The 12,215-nt window shown below is 34.4% G+C and overlaps 1 protein-coding gene across 4 annotated transcripts; it reads right to left on the bottom strand.

Annotated features, from left to right (window-relative positions):
* Positions 1-7,322: 7,322 nt before the first annotated feature.
* LOC109791309 (Tetratricopeptide repeat (TPR)-like superfamily protein) lies at positions 7,323-12,215 on the bottom strand. Of its 4 annotated transcripts, XM_083060965.1 has the most exons (3): positions 12,102-12,163; positions 10,565-10,658; positions 7,323-9,758 (listed from the first exon to the last, which is right to left on the bottom strand). In XM_083060965.1, exon 3 carries the CDS (start codon positions 9,629-9,631, stop codon positions 7,523-7,525), a length of 2,109 nt encoding a protein of 702 aa, XP_082917091.1. In that variant the 5' UTR covers positions 9,632-9,758; positions 10,565-10,658; positions 12,102-12,163; the 3' UTR covers positions 7,323-7,522. The 4 variants fall into 4 exon arrangements, with proteins under 4 accessions (XP_082917091.1, XP_020206183.1, XP_082917090.1 ...); XM_020350594.3 differs by lacking the exon at positions 10,565-10,658 and having other exon boundaries at positions 12,102-12,215; XM_083060964.1 differs by lacking the exon at positions 12,102-12,163 and having other exon boundaries at positions 10,565-12,091.

Below are 12,215 nucleotides of genomic sequence, written 5' to 3'. Positions count from 1 at the left end.
AGGAAAGATCAAGATGTCCCCGAACAGAGTTGGGAGACGCTTGACTACACATCGATTGGATAATCAATGAGCCACTGAAAGCTTGGGTTCAAAGGAACACATCCAGACAATAATCAAAAATGGCATGGATAAAAAGGAATCGTCATCATTAACCTTAATGCGTACAGGTTAATTTCCTGACATAAAAAAAGAAAAAAAAAGAATTGCATTTTTAGGAACAAACACATGAGCATAAATTGCATCGCATGCATATGAGGTAGGGGCATATGAAAGGGTGTTACTAAAAAAAAAGGAATAAATAATAAAATCATTCCTATCTTGCATTTTCATTGCATCCATACATCCATGCATTCTACTGGGTCAAAGGAGTCACCAGCATAAGGCACTCGTAAAAGCTAAATAGCCAAGCATGAGCCGAATGGTGTCCAATGGCAACCCTAAGTGATTTTATGTGCCCACTAAGCAAAGACATATCAACAGTGAAATAGAATAGAATCAACCAAATAAATAAGTCTATAAGTAGAAAGAGGCCATCACACCTCACTTCTTAACCAAATGAAGGATGATTCAAGAGAATGCCAAGATCAGGAATGGTTTCCTTAGCAAAGCTAGGAGTGGCTTCCAAAATAATACTTATCAATAAAGATTCAGCGAATAACATCATGGGAATAGATCTCTCCGCCAATGATGACAATAAAGAGCAAAAAAAACACGAGAAAAAGGCAAGTTTCGTAAATGTTGAAAAAGTCGAAGCATTTAAAAAAAAAGGCAAGCTTCAATCATGAAAAAGCCAAAGCTAAAAAAATAAAGTTTAGAAAAATATTTTTACCACAAGATTAGCGCCTAGAGAGGCATCACAATACTCAAGTGGCAGGGGCAACATTGGAATCCCTACCAGCCATCCACTTCTCTGCCCACCAACACAAGGGCACATGAAACATCTCCTGCCCATTCACCTGGGGGCAGTCTTTCATCCCACAACACCAACAAGAAGACATCAAGTACAAGAACGGAAAGGGTTGCTAGATTCCCAAAACTAGTACAAGAACAAAGAGGGTTACCTGACCTTAGAGTGGGCCGGCTAAAGCCTTAAAATATCAGTCCAACTTGGAGAGGCTGAGCTACGAAACTACTTCAACAACGAAGAGGGTTACTTGACCTTAGAGTGGGTCGGCTGAAGCCTTAAATATCAGTCCAGCTTGGAGAGGCTGAGCTACAAAACTACTTCAACAACAAAGAGGGTTACCTGACCTTAGAGTGGGTGATCGAAGCCGTATCTGGTCAAATAAAAACAATTAAATATAGTACTAGGAAGTGACTCCTAGGTCGTCTCCCAAGGACCATTTTTTCTCTGTCAAAGGCTTAAACACGAAGGGGGGGTTTGGTTCAGATTTCTTTTTTTGTTTATAACACAATAAAAAGCAGATAACACAGCAAGTAAAATAGATTGGCTCCTTGTTCGGATTGTAACTCTCTTATCCCTGGTTCACAATGAGATTACTCTATTAACCACTTAATCCTTATTCCATCCGAGTTAACCAACTAAACGAAGATTAACTCAAGATTTCCCTACATGAATTAAGCAAACGCATACAACATCAACCTCTTCACAGATTAAGCAACTGTGGCATTGAGCACAGCCCATTAAGCATGGACATGTTGATATAGAGGTTAAATGAAGAAGAACAAAGCAGAACAGAGATATACAAACATACCCAACCTCAAACAGAGATTACAATCCATAACAAGAAGCCAACCCAGGGGTTTTAGCTCTCCATAAAATCAAAACGCAGCAGTAGAGACGTAATGCTAAACATCAAAACGAATGGAATAGTGCAGAATGAAAATGGCAGCAAAATGGGAAAACTTGAAGAAAACGAAAAATGGAGGACAGAAATTGAATGGAATAGTAATCAACTCAGAACATAAAAACGAACATGCATAAGAACAATAAGAACGTAAATTAAAACAAGGCAATGAAGATGAAATGAAACTGTTAGATGAATAGGTCTGATTCTGTCTCACAAGGAAGAAGAAGAAAAACTAAGCTGAAAACTCAAAACGAAAATAATGGAGGCTGCCCTAGGACCCTAAAAAACCCTAAAAAAGTCAATATGGGCCCCCAAGTCAGGTTTGACCCGAAAATACAATAAAAATAGAATATAAAATGAAATTAAATGCTGAGGTAGAAAATGGTGCAGCAGTGACATGGAAGATGACGTGGAGGCTCCTTTTGAAGTCAAAAAATTAATTCCAAGCCCAAATAATTATTAAACTGTCCTGAAAATAAAATTTGGAATAATTAGATTTAGAAAATTCAAATTAGTTAAAATATAAATTACTGGTCCAATTAAAGCCCAAATAGAAAACAGTGCAGAATATCAACAAAAGCACAAATCAGAGATTAAAATAAGTACAGAAAGGTAAGAAAATAGGGGGAAATAATGACTCATCAATGGGCCAGCTGAAGCCTTAAATATCAGTCCAGCTTGGAGAGGCTGAGCTACGAAACTACTTCAACAACAAAGAGGGTTACCTGACCTTAGAGTGGGTCGGCTGAAGCCTTAAAATATCAGTCCAGCTTGGAGAGGCTGAGCTACGAAACTAATTCAACAACAAAGAGGGTTACCTGACCTTAGAGTGGGTCGGCTGAAGCCTTAAAATATCAGTCCAACTTGGAGAGGCTGAGCTACGAAACTACTTCAACAACAGAGAGGGTTACCTGACCTTAGAGTGGGTCAGCTGAAGCCTTAAAATATCAGTCCAACTTGGAGAGGCTGAGCTACGAAACTACTTCAACAACAAAGAGGGTTACCTGACCTTAGAGTGGGCCGGCTGAAGCCTTAAAATATCAGTCCAGCTTGGAGAGACTGAGCTACGAAACTACTTCAACAACAAAGAGGGTTACCTGACCTTAGAGTGGGCCGGCTGAAGCCTTAAAATATCAGTCCAGCTTGGAGAGGCTGAGCTACGAAACTACTTCAACAACAAAGAGGGTTACCTGACCTTAGAGTGGGCCGGCTGAAGCCTTAAAATATCAGTCCAGCTTGGAGAGGCTGAGCTACGAAACTACTTCAACAACAAAGAGGGTTACCTGACCTTAGAGTGGGTCGGCTGAAGCCTTAAAATATCAGTCCATCTTGGAGAGGCTGAGCTACGAAACTACTTCAACAACAAAGAGGGTTACCTAACCTTAGAGTGGGTCGGCTGAAGCCTTAAAATATCAGTCCATCTTGGAGAGGTTGAGCTACGAAACTACTTCAACAACAAAGAGGTTTATCTGACCTTAGAGTGGGCCGGCTGAAGCCCTAAATATCAGTCCACCCTGGAGAGGCTAAGCTACGAACATACTCCCTCTTCAATAAGCTACAAATAAAGGAACACATTATCACAAGAGAGACAATGGAGCTTCTACTTGAAGACTGAAGATCAGGTGTATAGTTTGTCAGCCTTGTTACGTAATAGAGTACGCAGCTGCTCTAAAGGGTGAGGATATGAACAAATACACATATCCAAGGGAAATAACGTAGAAGCGCTAGCACCAAAGAGACGAAGAGAAGACCTAGACGAAATGTCTACGTCTTTACTTGCCTTTGGAAAAGCAACACATAGCTATTCCAAATGACAAGTAAAGAGGGGCAGCTATAGACACCCAATTTCGTCCAGACCAACAAAAGCAATGGAATGGACGTCTATTATCAATGAAAGGAGCTCCCGAAGCATGGAAATAACAAGACAAGACATCAGGAGGCCTAAAAGCCCAAACAAGTTGGTTTTAGAAGCCTGGAACGGGCTATTGCAAAACCAGAACGGACCGTTCCCAATTTGGAACGGGCCGTTCCAAGTTCCTAAAAGGGCCTAAAACCCTAGTTTGGAACGGGTTGTTCCTAAAATGGAACGTGCCATTCCAAACTCCTAAAAAAGGGTTAAAACCTACACTGGAACGGGTCGTTCCTAAACGGGAATGGGTCGTTCCAAGTTATTAAAAAGGCCTAAAAATCCTTGTTTGGAATGACCGTTCCAGTCTACCCAATTATGTGTTAATCTTATCTCTGGAACGGGCCGTTCTAGTTTCAGAACGGGCCGTTCCAGTTACAAAATTAACACAGAACGGGTCGTTCCGATTTTGAAACGGGCCGTTCTGGAAAATTTTTTATGTCTATAAATAGACAGTTCGGGCACAGTTCTCAAGGCCACAAAATTTCGTCCAAGACTCCTTAGAGCTCGAAATTTCTCTCTCTCTCCCTCCTATTGTATTTCTTAAGTTTTGTGAGGCATATTGGAGTGTGAAAGGTAGCCAAAAAGCACCTAAAAGTCCCCATATTTGAAGATTCAATAGAGCTCTTTCAGGAGGTATTTCAATCAATCTTCTTCTCTCTCTTTTATTTAATTATTGTTATAATAAAAGAAATTATGTAGATATTTTAGAGTCAATTGTTTAATTTAAATTTCAAGCATGTAAATAATCACCAATAAAAGGGGATTTAATATTTATATTATTATTTTTTATAATGTTAACTTCGTCATAGGGTACCGATTAAGGGTGTTGTAGGGGTGCTTAATACTTTCCCTACACGTAACCGACCCTCGAACCCAATTCTGGTTATTAAGGTCATTATTGAACTTTAAAAAACCTTTTCTTTTTCCAATTTTTTGAGTAAAATATTAGTGGTGACTCCATAGAACTTATTTTCAAAACCATTGATTAAAGATTAGTCTGGTGTCCGAACATTCCTTAATTGATGAGACTTTCAAAAGAATGTATAAACCATAGGTCGCGAGATCGAAAATTTTTAGGTTACGACAGATGGTGACTCCACTGGAAATTGTTGAGAAATTATCTTATAATTTAAAATTTAAATTAATTACTTAATTTGATCAATCTTAGTTTTCTTAATTTTTTAATGTTCAAATTGCAAAACCGTTATGGAATTACTATCTGTGACCAAGTCTTTCCTTTACAAATTGGTTAATATCCACGATGTTCTTTTTTATCCGTTGGCTCTTGCTATTACCGAAAAATGAGCAATTGTGATGCACATCCTTTATCATGCATATAACACTCTAATATTGTGCCTATATGTGTATATTGGTACGTGAGGAAATATAAATCTATACACACAAGTTTACTTATTTCTCCTTCAAAATTATTTCTATTATTAAATATATTTTTTAGAAGGGTGTTCATTGGTTTGGAGATCATTCACTACACTCGAACTTTCTAATAGGTTGACATATTTTGAGAGAGGAACGTATTATAAGACTCAAAATTACTAATGCGGTGGAGCATTTATCATTTAATATTTTAATTTACTCTTTATGGTTAATTAATTATTATTGATTGTTCTATGTTTAATTTTAAAGTATTCACTTTGTTGTTGATATTGGTCTTATTGATAAATCCAAGTATTTATATTTTTATGTGCTCTATTAAATTTTATTTTCAACAACTTATCATTAAAAACTTTTTACTATAATTCTTTCATCATTTTGTAAACTTCAAATATATTAGATTTTTTTAAAATAATGTTTAGAAACATGTATGAGCAATCTTTTAAATTAATCCTTTAAGATATATTTGGTGGATAGGGTTAGATAAAGTATCTTATGAGTTTTATATATATATATATATATATATATATAATATAATATAATATAATATAAACAGAACAAATTTGAATGTCATTAAATATATTTAGTGTAGATAATGATAACAAATTATATAAACTTCCTATATTATATGTGCTGTATTTTACATAAATTATTGAATATGATATTAGTTATATTTTAATATATAAAAAAACGAATTTGGTTACAGTTACATAAAAATTTCTAATAAATTCATTCATAAATCGTTTATGGATAATTTTTATCTATAATATTTTATAGGCTTAAATATGTTTTTAGTCTCTCAAATTTTGGGTAAATCTGTTTTTGGTCCCTCAAATTTAAAATTGTTGTTTTTAGTTCCTGTAACTTCAAAAAATCTTATTTTAGTCCTTATATTCAAATTTTTTTAAGAAATTTATCAAACATTATTGCATAAAATCTACCTATTGATGTCCCTATTAGTGAAAATATCACATTAAATCCGGTTGATATTACATAACTGTCTTAATTAGTCACTTTCAAATATGTTATTGGTGACCTAAGGGACTAAAACAAGATTTTTTAAAATTACAGGGACTAAAAATAATAGTTTTAAATTTGAGAGATAAAAAACAAATTTATCTTAAATTTAAGGGACTAAAAACATATTTAAGCCTATTTTATAAATTATTTAAACATTTTTGGCAGGTTTAGGATTCTCAACATTTGTGAAAAAACTAAAAACAAAAACAATTACAACATTCCAACCTCTAATAACTAAAAATATATAAAAATAAATTAATTAATAATAATAATTATGCACTACTTCCTCCTTTTTTGGTTGCATTCTCATTAGGTTTGGATTAAATAATTTTTTTATTAAATCTTAAGGCACCAAAAATTTCATAGTGAAAACTCTTAATTAAAATTTGTAATAATAAAAGGTTAAATTAAACTAAATAAGCAAGATATCACAGAATAATTTTCAAAATTCACATTTAGTATAAAGTTATTGAGCGGTGTAACACTTAGTAAAAGTTACACCGGTATCGTTTAAACTTTCTCTCTCTCTCTCTCTCTCTCTCTCTCTATATATATATATATATATATATATATATATATATATAACAAAAACAAAGAATTATGTCTTGGTTACGAGTTTGGAAGTAGCTTATTTAACAAAAACAAAGGTCAAAATCTTTAATGAGTCTCTTTAGTGAATTTTCTTCATTTAATTTTATGTTGCCCAATAATCAACTTAGGACTTACATCAATTATGAGTAGTAGTATCACATTTGCATCTTTTAAAAAGAATTGTTAATATTTCAAAAAAGTTAGTTGTAATCAAATTTACATATTGGTTATTTGAAATTAGCAATAATTTTCTTTTTTTTTTCACAAACAATTACAAACCCTCTTCTACAATTAAAATTATGAAAAATAAGTTAAATAATTTAATAAGGTGTTGATGAATGATTGCCTTGTAACTTATATATAGAAGGATGTGTACAATAATATATCATTTTTTTTCAAAACAAAAAATCACGTAAATAACAATTATAAAGTATGGAATGTATTTGATTAAATATATTATATTTTTTATTATTTTAACATTTACAAGAAAAAGGATCAGTTAAAATAACTTAAAAACCAAATTGAGTTTTAAACCACCGGAATAAAATATAACAAATGTTCTTCAATCCTATTCAAAATTTGAAGCACCCACAAAAAAGTTAGATAAGAACCCAAAATGAGTTCTAGCAACAAAAGTCAAATTTCATAAAATTTAAATGTCTGACAATGCAATGCAAAATATTATTTTGTTCCAAAATATTAGGTTTTAATGCATAAAAAGATGTTTCTGATTCAAAATCTTTAAATTCAACTCAACTCCCCCATCAGATTTAATGTTCCATGTAGGCCATAGCAATAATTAGAAATTTATTTCCCGTGTCTCTACAGGAGAATCACAACCTTCTTCTCTCATTTTTGTATCTAATTTTCTCAGCATTTCATATATATGATCAGATTCACCATGGAATCTATCACCAGCCACGAAACTATGGACCTCATTCTTTATCTCAATCATGCTTTGACCAATAATCTTCTTCAATCTATTCTCCTTTACCAATGTCCTGAGTTTTGCAGCATCATGCCAATTCTTGTCCACACAATATATATTTGATAAGAGTATATAATAGCCTGCGTGATTAGGGTCTAATGGGAAAAGATTTTGAGCTGCAAGCTCTCCCATCTTTATATTTTGATGTATACGACATGCACCAAGTAAGGCTCCCCATACATGAGGCCCAGGTAGCATGGGCATGTCATTAATCACGTCCAACGCCTTATCCAACTCTCCCATTCGACCAAGAAGATCAACCATTATCCCATAATGCTCTGAATGGGGAATCAATTGGTACTCATTCACCATAACATGAAATATCTCTATCCCTTCTTCAATCAAACCTGCATGACTACAGGCAGATAGAATTGAAACAAAAGTTATATCATTAGGCTTAACATGCGAATGATTAGCCATCTCATAAAATAGTTTCAAAGCCTCTTCTCCTTGCCCATGGGATCCGTAAGCTGCAATTATTGAGCTCCAGGTGACAACATCTTTATGTATCATTCCTCTGAAAACCTTGTTAGCATTATCTATGCTACTGCATTTTGCATACAACTCTATGAGTGACGCTCCAATAAATTCATTACTGTCAAATCCACTTTTAGTTACAAATGCATGAAGACATACAGCTTGTCGAAGAATCCCCAATTCCGAACTTGCTGCAAGAATCTTCACTAGAGCAATAGCATCAGGTCGAGTTCCATTAGATAACATGTTGCAGAAAATCCCCATGGACTTATGAGGCATTCCAATTTCAGCATAGCCACTAAACAAAACAGCCCAAGAAACTACGTCCTTCTTGGGCATCCTGTTGAAAAGGTCATTTGCATTTTCAGGTGAAAAGCACTTCATGTACATGTCCATAAGAGCTGTAGAGACATTGATATCCAACTCAAAACCATAATTGACTGCTAATTTATGAATCTGCATACCTTCTTCCAATTTTGAAGTGGAAGCACAAGCTCGCAGTGCACTAACCACAGTAACCCTGTTGGGTTTAATTCTCTTATCTATCATTTCATTGTAAAGATTTAATGCATTGGTTTCAGCTCCGTTATCAGCATAACAGGCAATCATTGAGCTCCAAGATATAATATCTTTATTTGGCATTTCCCTGAACAAATTAGCTGCACTCTTGATGGAACCAGTTTTTCCATATAAATTTAGCATAGAATTGGCCAAACATAGCTTAGTATCAAAACCCCTTCGTTTTACAAAACCATGTATACTTCTTCCAAGATTAAAATCAGATAACTGAGCACAAGCAGAAGCAGCACTAACAAGTGTTACTGGATCAGGACTTATTTGCTCCAACAATACCATTCGGGAGAAAAATGCAAGTGCAAGTTCAGGACTTCCATTCTGCTCATACCCAGTAACTATTGAAGTCCATAAAACCACATCTGGTTTTGGATACTCCACAAACACTTTCACAGCATCATTCATTTGTCCACACTTTGAATACAACTCAATCAATGCAGACCCCACAAACATGTCATTATCTATCTTCTTCTTGAGAAATCCATGAATCGTTTTCCCCAGCCCAAGCTTCCGCAAACCTGCACATGATTTTAAGGCAATAGACACTGTGTAATTGTCAGGTCTTTCCTCAGTTGACACCGCATTGGCATTCATTTGATGGAATAGAGATATCGCCTCTACCCATTCTCCTTCTGAAAAATAGCTCCTAAGCAAAGCATTCCATAGATAGACAGTTTTACAAGGTGTTTCTTCAAACAGCTTATATGCATGGCAAAGTGATGCATATCTAGCATAAAGAACATTAAGCTTGGTCGCAATGAAACTATCATGGACAAGGCCTACTTTCAAACACTGTGAGTGCAACTGTGTAATTGATATCTTACTGCAGCACGTTTCCAATAGCTTGACTAAAAGATCCCTCCTTTTCATGTACAACGAATGATAGCTTTTATAAGCTTTAAAAGATCATCTTAATTAGTTAGCTTCTGGCTTCCAAGCTTTCAATTGTATTTTATTTATGCAAGCAGCTCTGTTTTTGGTGGCTTTAGCAGCATGTCTGTTGAGAAAACCAGGTAACCTAAACAATTAGTTCATGGGCATTTATTTAACATTCCTTGGTTGAATCAAAGAACGCAAAGAGAAACAGCACTAACAAAGCACTAATTACAACAATTAATAACTTATGCCATCTTCCTTCTCAATCAATTCTTTCCTTTATTTTCCCTTTTAGTTTAAATGAGATGGCAGCAGGAAGCACAGAAATTTTTAATATAGAGATATATTAATATATGCTATATAGATAGATATATAGATAATTTGTATTCAGAAACATAAAAATAACAATGAATTGGCTTGCAAGTTGCAGCAGCAACTTGAGGTTTATCAGGAAGAAACACGTAGGTATGAAAAGAAAACAACCAGTAGTCAGATCACACCTAGCAGGGAGAGTACTTCAAAGGCAAAGGTGAATGAAATTGAAAGCTTAAGTTCAGATAGAACTGTCAAATGGACCAACCCAGTCCAACCCTTGCCCATATGGACCAGAGGCAAAAATCCCACAGAGCCTTGATGTTGAAGGCTAGGAAAGTAGGGATAGGACTATGGACAATTTAGCAATGTTTTAAAAAATAAATTAATAAGGGTGGATGTTAGGGAAAACCCCTGTATGCCTATTTAAAATTAAATCTTGTAATAAAATACTTACTATTACAAAAGGATATAAAAACAGAGTCAAACTGCATTTATGGGGGACATCCAAAGCATGGTAACTTTATACCACGATGATGACAATGTGTAACATATAGCATGCAATGCTAAACATGAAGCAGGGCAGGAAATATAGGATTAAATTTCTTATCTCACCATCCAAGGTTTAAAAGAACCGAATTGTGTGTAATAAACTGAACCATTTGAACACCATCACTCATGAAAGCAAGGTAATAAATAATAGTAGGCACTGGAAGAAAAAAAAATTAAGTATTTAACATCTGGATAAAACCAAATAACAAAAGGATTAAAGAAACAGTTATAATTTTGTCAAAAAATCAAAGATGCGTATAAATGGAATTCCAATTTAACAAATAACTTCTTGAACATCCCAATTCTTATAGTAGTGTTCTTCATTATCTTTCACTACAATAGTACAGAAGAACTAAATAAAAAACATTAAACTGAGCCAATCAACCATTACATTTAATTGACATAAATTTTGGAATTTTCACACGTCAACACTAAGTTCCCCTTGGCCAAGAAGATTTGTGCTAAAACAAGCTAATGCAGTCCCCCAAAGCTATAAACAACAAACCAAGGCCCATCAGAGGGACAAAATTTTTCATTTCAAAGTTCATCATGTCATTCCAAAAGAGAAACAAATTTGGAAAAGGACCAAATGATCTGAAATATATTGAATATCCAAAGTAAAATGATAATGATAGTCATACATACTAGGACAGCAAAGTATATTAGAAAGCAGTCCAATATTCAAGTTTAATTTTAATCATCCAAAAGAAGAATTGAACAAGGCATAATTTAGATAATCAATCCAATAAGTACCACAAAATTGCATTGTTTGACAAGAAACAGAACCTGATAGCTGTAGGTGGCTTTAAATAAACAATCAAGTTCAGAAAATAATCAACACAGCATGAATAGCTAACCTGGTACAACAGTTCTCATCCAACAGTAAGTAAAAAAGAAAAGGACAAATAAAGTACAAGCTCGGCATTTTCAAAATGAGTACCTCTTTCTAAAAGCATAGTTCATATAGAAGCACAACCCCAACAATATAAAGGTTTCAAAAGGTCATATTCATAGACATTCCTAAAACCCATTTTTACCCAATATGCAAAGAACCTCAAATATTGAATGGTACTACCATAACAATCGTTGCGATTTGCATTGCAGACTCATGCCCTGAAACATTTTCTTCAGTACGCAGTGATACAAGCTTTTCTTCACAGATTGCACTCCCACAAAAGGATACAGAGAAGAGACTATCTAACATTCACTATGCAATTTCAACTGTGCCTCAAGTTTAATTATCTCAGCCAACACAACAACATGCAACCAGAAGAAATATATTTTAATAGTTTAACCATCAAATTAACGTTCACCACTCATATAAAAGAACCCATTACATTGCCCATAACATTCTTTATTTCAATTAACATCAGCACATAGGAACCCTTAGAGCCCATTTTAATAAAAGCCCATTCGAATAAAATAGGGTTTTCGATTTCAATATTTTGTGTTTGAGCTCGTATGGAACAATCAATGGAGCAAAAGAAAAAGGCAAAACAAATTAAGTAAACAAAGTGAACTACAGAATAAAATGGTGCAAACAATGAACTCGAGTAACTGTGAAACAGTGAGAAAAAAGAACGAATTAAATGGTGCATACCTCAAGTCTCAAGAACCACGTAAATACCTAGTTTCATAAACCTAACTGCTCTTTTTGGAGCTTTGAATCAATGAACCTTAAATTGCTCATATAATTTAAAAAGTCTTACATGTG

Source organism: Cajanus cajan, chromosome 1 (genome assembly GCF_000230855.2).
Source record: "Cajanus cajan strain Asha chromosome 1, NIPB_CcT2T_4, whole genome shotgun sequence".
NCBI lineage: Eukaryota > Viridiplantae > Streptophyta > Magnoliopsida > Fabales > Fabaceae > Cajanus > Cajanus cajan.
This window is presented reverse-complemented; position numbering and strand designations above follow the sequence as displayed.